Here is a 19413-nt window from a genome sequence, read left to right on the forward strand (position 1 = left end):
TGGTTTTCCATTTCTTGCATGGTTGCAACTCAACTTCCATATTGCATATTTGATGATTAGTCTCATTTAGCTCTTTTAAGCATACCAATTAGGTCCCACTTATATACACTCACCATATATGCTTTCACATCATATGACCGGCCTTATGGAAATGAAACCATGGCCAAGAATGTCACCACCGTTTGTAAATGGTAACTCTAACAATCTATGAGAGAGATGTTACATTGGTTAGTTAGATAGAAGGTTGGCTCATTTATAACGGTCATTTAACGGTTATATATCACGCCATCACGGTGTTAACAACTTATTACCATCATTTAATAATAGAGAAAGTAACCTCAATACATAACAAATAATGAATAATATACCATTTTATCAACTTTTTGAGTTTTTACAAAATACAAGGAGCTTAATTACGAATTTGACTTTGGATGCTGGAGGAAACATAGGAGGAGGTGAAAATAAGGTTTAAAAAAATAAGATTTGCAACTTGCAAGGCTGCTTGCAATTCTGATGGGCATTTCCCACAAGTATTTGTACGATATGGTATATTGAGATTAATTTCTTTTATATATGTATATAGATTTCACATCAGTATTGTCAGTAATAATCGGACTATCTGTATGAAGCATAAGATGTCTGAAACATATCATTATTTTTAGCAGCATATGAAACATATAATGATGGTTAAGATTTTGACATTCACTCTGTACTATACTACTACTATATGCTTTTTAAGTCCACATGTACAAAGTTTACTATTCATAGAAAGAAACTAGTAAAATTTATTTTTTTAAATAATAGAAAAGAGGAAAAAGAAATAAGATAATGATTAGACTATAGGTGTATCTAAGTGGTCAGAGCATTAGAGGTCAAAAGTTCGATTCTCATATCTTTTCTTACCATTTAGTAAAATCTGAAAGTTGTTTCCCTACCTTTTAGACTATTAGCGTAAGCTTACTAAAAAACAAAGATTAAATAAAATTCAAGTTAAAATATTGACTTTCTTTTCTAAACATTGATATTGATATTACTATTAACATTAATATTATCATGAACATTCTGCAGTTTAATAATGGAAATGATACGTACAACTAGTGTTTTAGTGTTGCCTTTCACAATAAACTTCATCACGTGAATAAATAGGAAAAAAGAAAAAAGAAAAAAGAAAAAAGAAAAGAGCAAGTAGCACCATGCCGTTAGTTGAAGCATCTATGTTAACCCTTCTAATAATAAAGTTTAAAAAGTAATCAAAAACTCACTTGTCATATCATAGAAAAAGCAGTAGCAGAATAATAGAACTGCATGGTACCATACAATAAGATCAATGTACAAATAATTAGTACAACCTCAATAAAGCTGTCTTATTCTATCATAAAACATTAAAACATGACATACATTCAATTCTACATTTGGGTATACAATCCAATGCCACCAAAACTGATCAAGTTTTGTTTTTTGTAATCTAATAATATCTAAATTCTTAATTAGATTTCTGGGTGACAGAAAATCATTCCTGCATTTAGAAACGAAATCTTGTCTAAATGTCCTGTTAGAACATGAAGACCACCAAATGTGTTCTTCTTAATGAAATGGGTTGACAGTTTCAAAACACCTTTTAAGCTAAACACCTGACGGTTAAGTATTCACAACTCGGCTCTTGTTTCTAGGTCCTCTTCGGGTACTTGTGGTTGAGCCTCAGGGATAACAACCTTCTCTACTTGGCTCACCTCTTCGCCTAATATTTTTGAGGTGAAATGTCTTGCTTCCTGATCAAGATCTGGCCACTCTGTAACAATCCTTCTGGCACCCTGAGTTCATAAAAAATGCATTTAGATCCAAGAGTATTTGAGAAAACAAACATGTAAGATGTTCAAAATTTTGATGATAAGACAGTTACTTATTAATGTGTGGAAAACTCTAATTATTAAAGGAACCAACGAACAAAATTAGAAAAAATGATGCTTTTTGTGAGAGAACTAATATCCCTAATGCATGAAGTTTCTCAACTCTGGTCTTAAGTAAGGGCAAACCATAAATAGGTTTCTATTTTTCCCTTTGAGAATCAATACTTCGGTAAATATTTATATATTTGAAATGAAGGATCGAATGTGCTAATTCAAACTGAGACTTCACGTCATAATAACAAATTCCGAGATTCATACTCAAACATGAAGACTGACCTGCAGTTTTGGTTCCTTGGTCATTGGATTGTTGCAAAGATCGATGGTTTTAGCACGGGATTTTGTGGCGTTGCCACACCATGACTCGCACCATAGCCATTCTTGCGGAAGAGAAAAGATGGGTACAGTGTGTTGTGCGTAGTTCGGCAGATCCTGAAATATAGATTATCATTCTATAATAAGAGATTCTCAGGGGAAAAAAATCTATTAATCTCTATAGCAAAAAACTCCAATTTTTTACTCCTATACTAATACTTCGGTAATTATAGTAAAATGGCTGGGTTGGACAGATTGGATACATTCAACACAGGTAAACAAGTAAATCTGAGTACAGGTTGAAGTAGGTTAGGTTAGGTTGAGCATAAACACTTCTGTTTCCAATACTATGCTTACCCTTATTATTATATGTCGCTAGTGTTTCAAGTACAATAACAAAATACATATTATGATACATCGCTTCGGACTTTAACCCATTTGACCTGTTCCCTTCTAAGCAAACTTGTTGCAGTTTACACGTTTGACCGGTTAGAAGTAAAAAGTAGACTGAATTGACCCATTACAACTAAATGGGTCAAAATAGGCAATTATTAAATAAACTACTACAAAACATGTACAATTGTTCGTGGAGTTGCCCTTGCCTGATCAAGGTTAGAGAGACTGTTTGGATCTTTGCTAAGTGTTTCATAGAACACCCTCAGATTGTCTCCAGCTGCAGTTTCCCGAAACTTGATCAAATCGACTACATACAATGCACTGCAAGTCATAGAATATATGTTAAAAAATAGATTCAAGCTTTTCAATGGAAGTAAAGTTATAGGTATGTCACTGTGATTTTTGAAGAATAAATGCGGGTCTTACCTAATATGATATGCTCTTCCTCGTAAGTGTTCCTTCCAAAAACCCTATTTCAAAATTCCAAGGCATTATTGCATTGTAAACATTGGAAAATATAAGTGGATGATTATATGACTTTGAATAATCAGAAAAAGATAATCCGTTCTAGTAAAACAGGGGGTGTAATTTTGCTGTTGCAACAACAAAATAATCAGCAGTTTCAGAGTTTAACAAATATGGATTTTTTATTTGAATTATTCAATACATAAATTCCCAGACAATGGTGGGATTGGGTATCGTTGTTGTAATCAATACATAAAATTGTTCATAAAAGACATTTATGTGAAGAAATGAAACGATGAGGGATACTTATAAGTTATGTTCCGAGAATAGTAATTAGGCTTTTTTAAAATGTCCTTTTGATTCACTTCTACTGAGTTTCCAAAACTGACAATCAGAGGCATACTATATTTATTTTAACATGAGAATTGAATATGACAACCACTAATCCTACAATTAAATCAGTTTCACGCATTAAATCTGACCACTAATCCTACAATTAAAAAATCAGTTTCACACTTGCAGACCACATAGCCAACACCCATCCTCCAAAGAGATAATACCAGGAAACATAAGAAAACATACTTGCTTCCAAAATCAGAAACCATCCATATCCCGATTGTTGTCACAAAATGGAGTATAAGCAAGAGGTCTTCCTTTCAAATTCATGTCATAAAGTTCTCCCATGTCAGCTCTAATAATCTGATCCGCGTCAACAAATATATCCTGTAAAAAAAATACATACATTTTAAAATGCCGATAGTATTCCTTGGTTTTGAATAGAAGTTAACACAATTTTTCCTCAACTACCTTCTCGACAGAAAGGGGGAAAATGACGTCAAGAAAAAGAATTTTATATGCCCAAATAATTCGTTGTTTTTCTTTCTGTTTATGCAACCAACTAGGCCCTTTATATGTAACCAATTCATACTCAAAACCATATTCTCGTGCCATATGTGGAATCACATCCTGCATGAAAACAATTTAAAGATCTCAGTGTTTAGAAAAGTTTCGTAAACTGAAAGATAAAAACTTCGAGAAATAACAACCTTAAACTGTGGTGAAAGGTAATTCTTTATAAACCAGAATTTCACTGGGCGTTCTGTGTTCTTCAGAACACTTAGAATCATGATTTTCAGAAACTGCTCATATCTGCATATTCACACAACAAATGCATAAGAAAAATAGAAGGACCGTTCAAGAGCACATCAAGGAATCAAGATCAAGAATGAGTTACTTACAAGTGTCCAGAAGCAATAGAGAATATATTTATTGTTTTATCCTTTCGCCCACTGTTTATATTATCCTACAGAAAAAAAATACAGATCAGCTCACAAATTCAAAGATAGAAACCATACCATTTCCTATGAATGGTGATTTGCGTCATAACATTAGCGGTCAAATGGGTAAAGTTTATAATGATGGTGTCGAATCAAACAAGTCAAATCGGTTGAATGATTTGTAAGTGGTTAGAAGCATTTGAAAATTCAAAACTTCTAAGATCGCTTTAATCTACATACAAAGATTAGAATACTCATAATTATATAGTTAAGGAATCCACTATATATCTAAAGAGGGGGAAGGGGGGGGGGGGGGGTCATTTGTGGGCCAACCAGATCCTGCCCGGTACAAAATCACCCGTTCTACCATAAATTCACAACCAGCCCATTACCCCACCTCTAGTGTGACACTTAGAACCAAATATTTACCACTTTAGCGCTTCCACTGTTCTTTGACTGCACATTGCCACCAATAAGCGAAGATGCCCATTTCAAAATATTAGAATTCCAGGTATCCTTTTCACCCTGCAAATATCATGCAAACCTGCTTTGAAAAACACATAAACAAAAATGATTATCAACTAATAAATAGATGAAACTCAACTTGTTTTCTTGGAGAATCATCATCAGAAGGAACCAGTAGTTGTTCATGTTCTTTTCCTTTTTTCTTCACAACTCCAAGATGAACGGGTTTTCCTCGCAAGTAGTCTATGGTGATGCGCTTTGTTGGGCGCATTTCTGATCCATCTTGCAGAGTGTAAAGATCAGAGCTTCGACCAGGTGCCAGCTGAAGGTACCAAATTCCGGGTGACACTTTCATTTGCCAATAACCCAAATTGGCCATCACAAGAGTGTCAACCAAATGGGGATTATTTTTAGTTCCAAGTATCATTTGCAGGCCACGTGGAGGTTCATGATCCTTCTCTGAACAGTGGCCTGGATAAATAGTTCATTGGTCAGAAGAACATGTTTCAGGTCGTACATATAACGGAAAAAGGTGTGAAGATAAGTGAACTGGGTAGCAGGTCAAACGATTTTAATGCATGTCAAAAAGGATTGAGTTGGTCACAAGCAATTTTCATGTTTCTTGACAAGTTAAATGCAGCTTAAAAACCATGTAATGACAATGATACTGCTATACTTTTTAAAAAAAAAAGGGATTCAAACGTTCATTTGTATTCAAGTACACTTTGAGCAATTCTAAACCCATTTGACCAGCTCCCTATTTAGCTATATATTTCAATTTGATCCACTGTAAATAATACACAGGGGGATCAACCATTCATAAGCAAAAGACGTGAAATTGCCATTGCTACTACCATAAGGTTGTAACTTGTATGACACGTTGGGGTGTAATTGAGCAAGTCTAAAGTTCAAACTATCAAAAAACCAAATCAGATGGAACTTAATCAAACGGGTCAAATCGGTTCCTGGTTCACAAAAATTCAAAACCAAACCAAACAGTCCAAAATAGGTTAAACTTGAATTAATTGGACACTTACTGATATAGCTTACTTACTGATTCCAAAAGGGATTATAATTTAACTAATAACTAGAACGGTACCCGCGCATTGCGGCGGTGGTGGAAGTGGCGGCGGCGGTGGTGACGTAATGGTGGCGGCAGTGATTGGTGGTGGTGCCGGTGGCGCCGGGACGGCGGCGAGTAGTGTAGATTATTGATGTAATTTGATTTTGATGAATAGTTGAAACTTAAAATGTTAAACAAAGGCTATTTGATTTATAATATAGTATAGCTGAAATGTTGAAACTTAAAATGTTAAACAAGGCTATTTACTTTATAATATAGTATAATATAATAATACAGTATAGATATAGATAAAGAACAAGATAAAAAGTAAGGTCTAAGGTGGCAAGTTCAAACCAATCTTAAGTAATCAACTTATTTATAAAATCAAAAGGGCATTGTATGAAAGTAGCTTAACTATTATGCCACTGGTTTGTTTTTTTTTATGTACTTTTGGGTTCCAAAATTCAATTCCTATGTTTCAAAATAGCAAATATGGCAATTTCATCCACTTATCTACGAACTGGTAGATTTGGGAGTTGGTTTTGATCACTAATAAATCAAATGGGTTAAGCTATAAGCTTTAGCTATACATGAAACAGGTGATTTGGATCGATAGTCATCCAATAGGTGTTAAATGCATAATGCCTCTGGCCTCCCTCAACGCTTTACTAGATTACTATCGTAAAAATGTAGGGTTTTCTTAACCGCACTTAACACCTTTATCATTTATAAAATACGAACAATATAAAGAAATATAAATGAGAGATGGTTTGCATTACCAGTAAGAACAAGAGCTTCAAGTTCAAAAACCGCCTGCAGGGTCCTTGTGTCACCAAGATTCTCGAGCAATATATTGTCAAGATCATGACTAAAATCCATGGAACAAGCAACTAATAAGGGAAAAAGCCATGGGGAGTGACACTGAAAGATTGCACAGAATGGTAGAAACTTACACTGCAATCAGCGGTTCAACAAGCCACGATTCAGGAACATCGAGATTCATGGTTAGGGTTTTTGAAAGTGGCATATTTGCAAAAAATGCTTTAGGGCCATGTACTGTTAAGTCATGGTTGCTGAAATCTTCCTGGAATTTATATCTAATAACTTTAATTCCAACTAAATATAGATAAAATCAAAGCGTCATGAGCGATAATTGTTGGCAGATTATACCATTGTAGGAGTTACAAATCTGTAGTAATTCTTCAATGGAAGATCAACAAGGGAACTCTGTCAACAAAATATTTAATACATTCATTAGTTGGAGATTTGAATAGTCAAACAAATTCAAAGTTTTTCAAATACTTGCCAAGTCGGTTGATGAAAGGGAGGAATTTTAATGTTTGAAGTCGGAGTAGTAAAGTTAGCTATTTACTCGATAATTTTAATCTATATTGGGAGACTTTCACTTCCATTTGACGAAAACCTTTTTAGTTTTGTAAAATGCCCACTTTGATCAATGTATCTATTGAATCCTAGTAAAAAAAATATGGCAAACATTTTAACATCTGAGTATTACAACTTCAAATAATAAAAGCACACAAACACTACCTTCCATGACATGCTATGTTACAAACTATTACCTGAGTAAACATACATGTTAACCTTTCGACAAAAAATATATAGGTTTCTAAATGATTATTAAGCCACATAAGAAGCTGACCATTGGGTTGAACACAAGCCTCATGCTTGGTTGAGTGCATTTCCACAGTATCCGTAGAAGCGAAGATACTTTTTGACCAGAAGAGCTCAGAGGATCAATAACAGCATCTATATGAATGGTAGACTTCTCACTACCAATAACAACGGCACTGTGTTCTGAACTCAGCATTTCAAACCGGGCACTCTCGGAGCTTTGATCCCGTGTAGAAAGTGAAGATGTGACAGACATTATTATATCACTCAAGAACTTGCTGAACAAAGCATTAAGAAATAAAAAATTTTCAACTTCCCATGCATATAAAAATACGGTTGAGAATAAAAATACGTACGCGTAAAAGAGAACTGAGAAAAAACAAGGTAAATGGGTGGGAACCCTCTGGTCCCATGTACCATATTAGTATAAAAAAAGGTTGAGAGTTGTGCGAATTGTACTTTTGAAGTTTGCACCATTAAACCCTATAATTTATTAAAAAACTTGATTATTATCATTGTGTTACGATCGCACATCAACCAAGTATGGGATTGGTTAGTTGGTTGTTTATAAGCCTAGGTGTCCCCTCCTTTGAGCTAGCTTTCGGAAGTGAATTCTATACTTAGCTTATGGCTTGATGCGAGCCTATTACGGAATGGGTTTGTATCAATTGGTATCAGAGCCAGCCCTACCTTTCGAGGTTCCAACACTCGGAGTGGTGGCTTGGACCCGAAAAAAAAACTGCCAACCTTGATCAACATAGCTGTGACCCACAATCTCGAAGTGATGGCCTATGGAGTGGTGGCTTGGACCCAAAAGAAGAAGGGTGCAAAACCGTAACCAACGAGGAAGTTGGCACTTTAAAGGGTGGGGTATTGTTACAATCCCACATCGACCAAGTATAGGATTGGTTGGTAGTTTATAAGCCTAGGTGTCCCCTCATCCTTTGAGCTAGCTTTTGGGAGTCGATTCATACTTAGCTTATGGCTTGATGCGGGCCTATTATGGGATGGGTTCGTATCATATTGATAAGCACAAGAACTTATAAAGTTCATAACTGTTAGAGCAAGAAGTGCTTGGGTCAAACCAACCAAACCACAAGTGTTTCTTAAAGCCACCTCTAAAAATAATCTTCAAGACTTACAATAGTGTTTCTACAAATGCCCCCTCTACATGGTGCAACACGGGTTCATCTTCCTCCCCTGACTCCAAGCGCAATGTGTTTACCTATTAAAATTAAACCATTATTATATATATAGCTATGTAATAATTAAGAAATATAAACACACTGCGTATCTGTTGAAAAAAGAATGTATATCATACTAACAAAACCATACGTTGCTGAGAAATTCAAAAGCCTTCAGCATCCCATGACTTTCTTTGATATGATGGAAAAGGCGTATAGTCTGGAATACATTAGAATACACAGTTATACATTATTGTTTAGCAATATCACTGTCACAGAGTATAACCAAAAAGCATACAGACAATGAAACTGGAGGATGTTTTTCAGATACACAAATCATAGTTGTCAAATTCATACAATTCGGATTAGATTCTTATTAAGCTATACAATCCAGAAGGTACATAATCCAGTTAGTAAACTTGATATCCATGTGTATCATCAAACAAAAAGGATTTGCCCGTCCATAGTTTATCCAAAACTTATTTGCACAGCCATGAGACATGTAAGAGCATGATTATTTCTCCATGATTAAGACATAACAATTAAACGGACAAGACAGAGAATTACATTCTACACCAGCAGAATGCTTAACATTTGTGTTGCACTTTTCTTTTTACATACATACCCACATACCCACATACATATAGGGATGGGTTATTGTAAAAAAAAAAAAATATGGTAAAGCAGGTAGAAAACGAGATGATGGCATGTTGCAGTTACCTTAAATATAAACTTTGAAAAAAATCTCTAGTTCCAGACTATCCATACAAATCTGCCTATTGGATGAACGAAATCCATCTCATAAAAGAAAGGAAAGAATATATTACCAAGCTAGAGAGATCCTCATGACCATCACTTTCAAGAGAAGAAGGTTCTCCACCATTTGTTTCAAGTGTCTCAATCGACTTTTTAGAATACATTATCACTCCAAACCTTACTGGAAGACTATTCTCAAACAAAGTGACAATGGTATCAATTGTCTGCAAAATGTAGCACGATTAGTATTTATGACACATTCAGCAAACTCAATATCGATATAATCAATGGTGGCAAAATGGAGGCCAAGGCAGGTAACATGTAATTTTGTGTATGGGCGTAGTCAGAATGGACCCAAAATGCTCTATCTCCAAAACTAATTAAATTTATGAAAAACATGAATTTCATATGATAAAAAAATACTATGCAATTACAATACTACTCTGAACTTTTGAGAAGAACAGCTTCACACATGCATTAATAATACAGGTTGGTAAGTTTTGACCCGTTCAACCCAATTCCCTTTAAGCTTTTCTTCATTATACCCACATGAGCCATCAGTTATAAATCAGCAACCAACCAGATCAGTTCATGCTTATAAATAAAGGGACATATTGCCATCTCTAGATACAATTGCATCACCTCAAGTCCACAAATGGAGGCAGGATCCAACACATAGACTGCATGGAACAGGTTCTTGCGAATATAGCGTTGTTGTCCAGGGAAGACGGGCATTAAAAGCTATAGCATTAGAGCAGAATATGTTACACCATCATAGTAGATTATAAAATTTTATTTACTTCTAAGAAATAAAATAAAAAAAACTCTGATGCAAACATGACCTATACCTCATTTAGGTTACTCCGCCACTGCTTGCACCGGCTATCCACCTCTAAGTTATTGATGTGCTGAACGTGGTCTGAACGGAAATCAACACGAAATGCATTGGATTCAGGAGGAGGCAGAGTTGAAAGAAGCTTCCGAACTGTGGCTGAAGGAATCTAAAATATATAACAAATGTTAAAACAGATTTCACCATATAACGGATCAAAACGCATTGGTGCATGTCAATATGAGTCAGGTTGGGTTGATCAAAATTCAAAATGTAACTTTACAAACTACTTATTAAATATTAATGGTTTAAAATTTAAATTCTGAAAATAAACTGATTTTTGATGTTCATGGATTAAAAATACACTTTGGGTACCTTTTGGTCCATTTAACCTATTCTCTTTTAGCTAACTATTAAGAACATTAAAGTTTACCCTTTTAACAGTTAGACATAAAGCATAGCCGAATAGACCTATCATTAGAAAATGATTACAAAATCCATATTATTCCATTAATTATTAACTTTAAAAAATGATTTATAAGGTTTCATACATTAAAAAAGTACACTTTGGATGTCATGTGACCGCTTTACATGTAACTATTTTTTATGTTTGCCAGTTGACCCACTTGGGATAGAAGATCACTTGAATCACCCATTAACGAGTAATGAGTGATACCCATCAACTCTAATTTTGGTAATAGTTGTAAAGTATTAGAATCCCCGTTACCTTCAGTTTTGTATATTGATCAGCTAAAGATAACTCCTGGTGGACCATGTCGAGTAAGCTAAGAGAGAAATAACACCAATTTATAAGCTAACAGAAGACTTGCTCAGAATTATTATTAGAAAGGGAAAAGGCATTACAGAAAAAGGTCTAAATCGTCAATGTCAATTAAAGCCCCATTTAGAGCCATCAAGGATTTGCCAGGTGGGATCATTCGCTGATTTGCAAGTATTTCACCCTTGATCGAATCATTGAGCTGCATGAATTATCAACAAGTTAAATTGTTCGTCAAAACCACAAACTAGAGTGAAATGGTAAAAGAAAAAGAAAAAAACTTACCTTCATACGAGACAAGTAAGAGACAACACTAGGGAAATTTTGATTAATTTCTTGCATTGAGTGGAGAGGATCTGATGCATATACAATCTTCTGTACAGTTTGATGTCCTAAATCTGTTAAGAACATAAGGATAAGTAAATGACAAACATGAGAAATAAATGCACTTATTTGCTTTAAAGAAACCATATGGTTACCCTTCAGTTCCCACACATTAAGTGTATCAGATACTGTTGATGACAAGAGAGAATCCCTAAAAGCCATTATCTCAGATGTTAGTTCCTGTTTCCTTTCCTGCATTAAGAAAACATGATGATAAGCTCCAAAATTCAATAATGGGAATTTAATTTTAATTCACATAACAAAGCCTACATGTTCTCTAAATTGCCGATTAAAAGAGAAAGAATTACTAAAAATAATATGTTAGAATTCAACATTAACTCCACATGTAAAGCGACTATATAGAGCATAAGAATTGAAGATTAGTGAAAATAAAGGAAAAATATGGATCGATACCAGAATTTTAGAAAAGATGAACCCTCTAACTTCTTGGCTTAAATCTTCAGTATGAGGATCTTCTAGAGTCACACCTGCATTTTGGATTTAACTGTTTAGATACTACCTTTTAATAGAATGGTTTGACATTCACCCCTAGCATATCCAATTGTTTGCAATATCCAAAACTGTGCAACTTAAAGTAACGGACAGTTCTTTCTATAAAGAAATTTTATAATCATATATTATATAGCAGCTATATGAAACTAAGGAAAGGACAACAAACAGGGTGAACCATTCCCCTATTTTCCCCACCCAGAAACTGAAAGTCACACTTTCTGACCCATTAACCAACGATTCTGGCTAGTCCATTTTGTCACACCACCCTTATGGTTTATATTAAACTCTAAAGTAACGACTACACTAAATGATCACATTTCCAATTTGACATGAAATTAAATAGAACAAAAGTAATAAACATGTGCACTATTTTTAATCACCAGAGGAGTTCACTTTCAAGACAATCTACTTTGGTAAACAAAAACAATTTTACGCTGACCTTTTTTTATTTCACTGTCATCCATGGCCTTATATTCCATGTTCTTTAATGCAAGTTCTACACCATAACCACCCAAATTCAAGGGGTCTTTTGTCCCGGTTGCTCCACAATAACCAGTTTTTGATTCACACCCTGAAGGCAACACAGGCCTCACAACATACTTAACTTTTCCCTGTCAGTTTTATCAGCAGCAAATTAATCAACATCTTCATCAAGAATTCAAATATCAGTAAATACAGGACAGAAGGCCTACAGCCGACATGAATTGAAAAATTGAAGGAATGCACCAAAATTAATAGTAAAATTAGAGATAGCAATCACAACCGACATAAATATGTATGGGGCGATTGGGTTGTGGTTTATCTCTAGCGAGTCACAGGAGCTAACAAAAATGCATAAAAGTCATGCCAAATGGGTCTCATGCGTCAAATGCATAAAACCTTCTAAATAACTTTACTGCAGAAACTAGATTCTTATTGAAGCAATATATAGGTTGTAATCATACTTGACACACTAGTCATGTATAAAAACTAAAACAATTTTTAACGGAAAGTATTTCAGGTCAATTCAATCAGACCCATACAAAAATAGTGCCCAACTTGAACCAGACCTGTTAGACTCATTACTCAATCAAAACATTTTGCCACATCTTAGTAAAAGTAGTATCAAGCAAAAGATAATATTGACTGACCTCTTTGGCTGCTTCCACCAAGCTCCTATGAAATTCCCTAAAGCAGTCTGTCCCAAGAGCTCCATATAAGATAGCAACTGGACTTCCAATAGATGATTCAAAGTAAAGATGATCAAAACCAAAAAGTTCGGGTTGCTGAAATGTATCTCCATCCCTGCAATGGTAGAAGTCATCAGAAACTTGAAACGATCAAAAATGTGTCCATCCCAAATTATTTGACACATTATCTTTTTTTCATGATGTGGCAACTTTGTTTTCACAAACACTACATATTCCGCATAGCAAATACAAAGGGTGTCCGAATGTGTATTGTGAAATTTACAATGAAAGCTAAAATACAGTACCTAAATAACACTTATTCCAGCACAATTTGAATTTTTTATATTCTTGTTACACACAAACCATTTACTTGTTTTCCATAAGATCTGTCTCTGTTTTCACAAGGATAGCATATTAGTCAGTTTTTCACTCAAACAATTGATTTAATCATTACGGCTTCAAACAGCATAAGCACATTCAACCATGATATCCAATATCAAATAATCACCTTCAAAACAGTCATCCAAAGAACCCTTAAATCTTACAAGATTTTTGCATTAACAAACAGTTGAAATGTTCTTTAAAGTATTTGCATAACGGTTAGAATGACATACTTTTGGGGATTATGTAGCCATGATGAAAGCTCCTGGACATCAAAAAACAGGGCCCCGCCAGTGTCTACCCAACAGCACTTCCCTCCAGGACTTCTCGGATTGACACCTACAAGCAAAGAATCAGCCTTTTTGTCTTCTTTCACTTCATTTACTTCAGATACACCTCCATCCATATAACTGCTGCTAACGTCATCAGATAATGGATGTGAAGAAAGAGACTCTTCTGCTAATTGCTGATAAAGTACTAATCTTGGAGATGAAGATCGAAGAGTAAGAGACAATTCAAACAATGATGTCAATGGTCCGGTCACAAGTGATTTGCCATAATTAGTAATTTTCAGCAAGCAATCTCTGGCAGTGTATGCATCTGCATTTCCACTTTCATTATTCAGCCATGCCTCTATGAACTCCCAGTAAAGGTCTTTCCATTCTTTAGAGAATAATTCCCTGTGAAGCACAATTCATGATAGTGTACTAATATTGAGTACAATTTATAACACAACTACAGTTCAGGAATTATGTATGATACGTACTTAACGACCATCACTCACGGCCACCTGGATTAGATCATTTACGCTAAAGTATTGCATTTTCAGGCAAGACATATTACAATCAGTGTATTTGACTATGTTTTGTCTGTCCTCTCTAACAAGTCAAATATAAAATTTGGTTTATGTGTATTTAAAATGGGAAGGGACATTCTTACTACCTAACTTTATCAATTTATCACTATTATGCATTAACTGTTTGTACAATACGTTGTAATACTTATACTGTATGGTAAATTAATCAAGTTTGGTGATACAAATATCACTTCCCATTTAAAATGCATACAACCTCCTAAATTGCTTTAAGAAATATATTAACATTATCAAAGCATAGTCTCTCAGAACATAAAACACAGTAACCATAAAAAGCTAAAACAAAAGTGTTTCGGATCACCCTTACCCACCCTCGTTTGGAACCGTACTAAAAGTACTTATTCAAAAATTGGCAAGAGTGAAGCTTGCATAAATCACTATTCCTTTCTATTTTATCCTGCCTAAATCTAAATCCAAATCTATTTTCCAACGTAAGGAAAGGGACAAAATGAAACCACAGTTTCCAGTTTCATCGCTACGGGGACGCGGGTTGGGATCGCAGTTCGTGAGGCGCGATGAATCAGATCCGTGGGGGTAGGTTCATTTCTGTTCTCTATGGCACAATGTTTGTCTAGTTTGATAGGACGTACTCTATTAATAATAGTATAAGTTTTTTATTTTCAAATGTAATATATATTTCATTCATTTTAAAGAATTAAATTAATACTTGATATCATCTCATGCTTGGTTTTATGCATGTGATTATGTTTAATATGTTTTATGTTGTTTAATATGTTCAAATAGATTCTTGTATGTTCAACACCAATTCCCTTTTTTCCCCTGCCTCGTTATGTTTTATTGGATATGCTCTAAGGTGTGCCATGTTGTATGTTATGTTATTCTACTATATTCTTAATGTAGCCAGGTACTTGGCCGACAGGTATGGATACCAATCTCTTACACTCAGTGGTTCTTTCCTCGTTTGGCCGGAGGCCCTTATACTCTTATAGTAGGAGTCTCTTTACCTTTGGGTAGAGGCAAGACTGTCCACATCTCACCTCCCCAAACCCCGTTTATGCAAGAGTTGGGTTCTGTATACTTTAGTCTCATAATGATAGTCCAATATTCCAACATAATACTCAAAAGACAACAAAAAGGTATACTGAAACTTAATGACATTGCTCACATCAAAAGATCCTGATGCAATACTTTGAGAAAAAATAAAATCTAAGATTGTAAGTTTTCCCATTGCATATCTCCCAAACGAGTTTGAACCTGATGCAATAGTCTGATTTAAATATTAAATATTAAACATGATTATGATGCAATAGTGTGATTTTCAATTAATCATATGGAGCATCAATCTGTATTTAAACAATTTTATGAGAGATTTTAAGTATTAAATTAGATATAAATCGTAAAGATTTAGTTGCTGACTTTTGGTTTCCCCATAATAATTTTATTGAGCCTTCTTTTTACTAGTTAAAAGATGTTGAGTTGCTTTGTTGAACTAATTAGGAGATACATTTTAAAAAATAATTGCAAAAATTCGAAGTAATTCTTGCTGAATCGCCGATTCTGACAGTTGAAAACACCGTCGTTCGAAGTTGAGTTCGCGTACCCAGAATAACTCGGAACAGATAAGAAAGAACTTGGGAATGTTAACTTGGAACCACAATTTGCGATTCCAACTATTCCTGATTTGGTTTGGAACCGCGAATCGGTTAGGCTAAACCTGGAACGTGGTCCGTGGCAAGATGAGCGAATCTAATATTGGAGAAATGAAACTATCAGGTCCAAAAAATGCATTACACCACCATAAGATGAGTCAGGCACCAGTGAAGCTACATGATTGATGATAGATCTGAGTCATGACCTTAGTTTGGGTACCCGGATTGTCCCAAAACACCGTCTTTCAGAATTGCATGAGCAGATGCACATTACAAAACTTACTAGCTAGGACTGGTTCTTAAAGAGTAATAATAGCAAGCTAATGGTCAATGACAAGTATTTGTTTTTGCTAAAATCAAACCTATTAACAACTCCTCAATTAGGCCAGACATTCCTCAAAGTCAAATTGTCCACATTCAGCTACAACTACTAAGATCTACTCGAATACACGACAATATGATTATTAGGTCAGTTACTCTTCCTGCAAGTTTCATGTAATTGGTGCTCATAAGGGCCCGTGTTATCTAGTTAACTCCATACACCACTAGCGGCGGATCTAGAAATTTAGTTTGTCCCAAAATAAGTCTACTGTCGTAAGTAACATATTAACTTTCCCATTCTACCCTTAATACAATTTAAAAAAAGTTAGAATCCTAAGGTCCTGTGCAAAGAGTCAGTAACCGAAAATAAAAAATATGTGCAAAACCTAAGAATATTACAGTCATCTAGCTAATGCAATAATAATGTTTCCCAAAACGGCATGCCTTTGTCTAGTTAACCTTCATTTTTGGACGAAAAGAGCATCCGTTTTCTCATCCAATACTCTAATAAAATAGTAAAATATTGCTACAATTCATCAGGATACTCACTTACATCCTATACTAAATCTACAAAAATATTTACCGAATGGGTCAGTCCCTGTAAAGATCATCAAATAACTTAGTTCAAACTCACAATATGCAAGTTTAAAATAAAAACAAACATATGTGACACAGTTTCTACCTTTTATAACACATCAAATTCATAATCAATTAAAGTATCTCTTTACTACTCACTATCACTATCATGGCATCAACTTGTACAACAAAATCAAAATCACAGCCCACTAAATATTATACAACAAACTGCAATCAAAATCACTAAATATTATACAGCAAACTGCAATCAAAATCACAGCCCAAAACCCAGATCTTATCCGGGTCTCCATTACTTCTATTCTTTCTCTTTATTATATTATTTTTTAGATCACAAATTTTCAAGAATCTTACACATTCGATAAAGATTGCAACTTTATTTCTGGGTTTTTTATTATTGTTTTGTGTGTTAATTTTTGTAGTGAGATTTTGGGTTTTAAGTCAAGTGTTGAAGTGATTTTGATTAGGGTTCTTGTTATCTAACTATTCTATTAAAGGAGATTATCTGATGACCTCACAACGTGTTGTTGTCAAGCTTCTACATAGGCCACGTTAGTGTTTTTGGCTTAAAGTTAGTGTTTTGTGACATAATGTTTAGGTAAGCATCTTAGTTAGACGACTTAGTTTGCTCCTAATTATGTAGTTAGCACTTGGTTTTTTTTTGCAGGAACAATTGGGAGGAGAGCTTGGTCAAGCCGAAGGAGTTGCAAGAGTTTTATACCCATTTCCCATGCACAAAAGTTGGGCAAGCTGAATTAGTCTTCCCAATAATTGAAGATTTAACCTCTTTTCCTTAAACTAATACATAATGTTAGATTTAAATGGTACTATTAACCTGCAAAAGTTTGTATATCAAATCATAAGTTCAAACAATATTTCAAAATTTGAATCTTTCCCTTAAACCAATACATAAGATGGACTATCAAATCATAAGGTCAAACAATGCAAATGCATTCTGGTGGTTTTCAAGACAATCCTTGTGAAATAAGCTAATCAAATACTACATTGTTGTTTCCCTATAAATTGGGCCATAAACAAGAGGTTTTACAACACATCTTCTCTTGCTTATTTCTTTTTAATCTGAATTTATACTCTAATCATGGCAAACGATGGTTTTAGTTTTGTCGAAGATCTCAGTGTGGCTAGCGACTTTTTCAACATGAAGGCCCGAATAATACGTAAATGGGAACAAACCTTCAAGATTGACATGGTAATTAAGCCTAATGTTGTTATTGTTTCTTGATAACATGTATCCTTGGCAATCCCTTTTTTTAAATAACCAGCTACATAAAATTACTATTTTTTCTTTTTTTTTCAAGGTAAGAAAATACAAGCACAATGTAAGAACATGTTGTTGTCTGATTTTGGGCAATATCTTAAAGAAGACTCCACCATTGTCATTCGAAGGTTCGGTGTGGCTGAGCAAAGAGATCGTGTGCTTCCTCTGAATCATAAGATAAACTTATTCAAGTGTTCCTCCATCCAATCAGTAACTTCCTTCCAAGGCCATCTCTATGACTTTGATTTTGTTCCTTTTGAAGAAATCAATGACAACAGGGCACGTGACAGATTCACTATTGGTTAGTAGTCTCTCTTTGCTAGCTTACGCATCTTTTTTTATTATAATTTATGAACTGACAACCGGTATTTATCTTCCTATGTTGTAGATGTGATTGGAAGGATTGCTTCGTGTGGTGACCTTGACATCTTCAAGAATAAAGAAAAGGAAAGCAAAAGGATGAACTTTGAGTTGCAAGACTTAAAGTATGTATTTTTTCCTAATATGTTGCCTTTAAAAAATATGAACCTTAAATTTTAGATTATTTCATTATTAATACTGCATGGGAAACACCATATGGGGGATTTATATTAGTTTAATTCAAATAATTTTAGTAGCCAAATTATCAAGTGTATTCTATGGGGAAAGTATGCTGAGCAAATGAACAAGTTCATTTGCAACAACAAGTCAACCGAGATGGTGATTGCTATCCTTCAACATGCTAAATTGAAGAGATTTAACAGTAAGTTTGTTGAAGACATACACATACAATATATGACAGCAGCCTATATACTCACCTGAATGCTGCTGTATAATTTCTTTTTATTTAGGAGAGCTCAGTGTCCAGAATGACATGTATGGAACTAGACTATTCCTTAATGAAGACATCCAAGAAGCAAATGACTTGAGGAGGGGGTACACTGCTCTCTCTATAACTTATTTTTTTCAGGAAGTAAATCAAATGTATGGAACCATGTTTTGTATTATAAGAATTAGGTCATGTATTTATATTATTCAATGATTTTTTGTTTCAGCCTGATATTGAGAGATGGTGTTGGTGCTGCTTCACAAACAATCCTTGAGTCCCAGACTGTTTATCCTTTACATAAAGAGTTTGTTATCAACACTATCAAAAAGAATGTGGATGAGATTGGGGAGTGTCATGAGGTATGCGTTATTGTATTTGTCAATAAAGATGGCATTTTTGTGTTTCCATACTGA

General features: G+C 34.6%; 2 protein-coding genes across 2 annotated transcripts; one reads left to right on the plus strand and one right to left on the minus strand.

Moving 5' to 3' along the window:
- Positions 1–1339: 1339 nt before the first annotated feature.
- On the minus strand, positions 1340–14291 carry LOC122585523 (UDP-glucose:glycoprotein glucosyltransferase-like). The gene is given in 28 exon segments (XM_043757652.1): positions 1340–1811; positions 2184–2336; positions 2822–2936; positions 3042–3085; positions 3663–3803; positions 3888–4046; positions 4127–4229; positions 4319–4383; positions 4787–4882; positions 4962–5293; positions 6665–6753; positions 6839–6969; positions 7056–7112; positions 7546–7795; positions 8660–8742; positions 8853–8921; positions 9529–9681; positions 10100–10198; positions 10306–10458; positions 11017–11074; positions 11154–11269; positions 11353–11465; positions 11547–11643; positions 11866–11939; positions 12404–12575; positions 13095–13248; positions 13748–14194; positions 14281–14291. Coding segments are annotated over 28 exon segments (3699 nt in total). The 3' UTR covers positions 1340–1646.
- A 3721-nt stretch (positions 14292–18012) lies between these two features.
- On the plus strand, positions 18013–19413 carry LOC122585533. The gene is made up of 6 exons (XM_043757663.1): positions 18013–18091; positions 18233–18493; positions 18581–18677; positions 18807–18934; positions 19023–19107; positions 19227–19413. The coding sequence occupies exons 1-6, from the start codon at positions 18013–18015 to the stop codon at positions 19411–19413; spliced, it is 837 nt and encodes a 278-aa protein (XP_043613598.1).

Source organism: Erigeron canadensis, chromosome 1, assembly GCF_010389155.1.
Source record: "Erigeron canadensis isolate Cc75 chromosome 1, C_canadensis_v1, whole genome shotgun sequence".
In the NCBI taxonomy this organism is placed as follows: Eukaryota; Viridiplantae; Streptophyta; class Magnoliopsida; order Asterales; family Asteraceae; genus Erigeron; species Erigeron canadensis.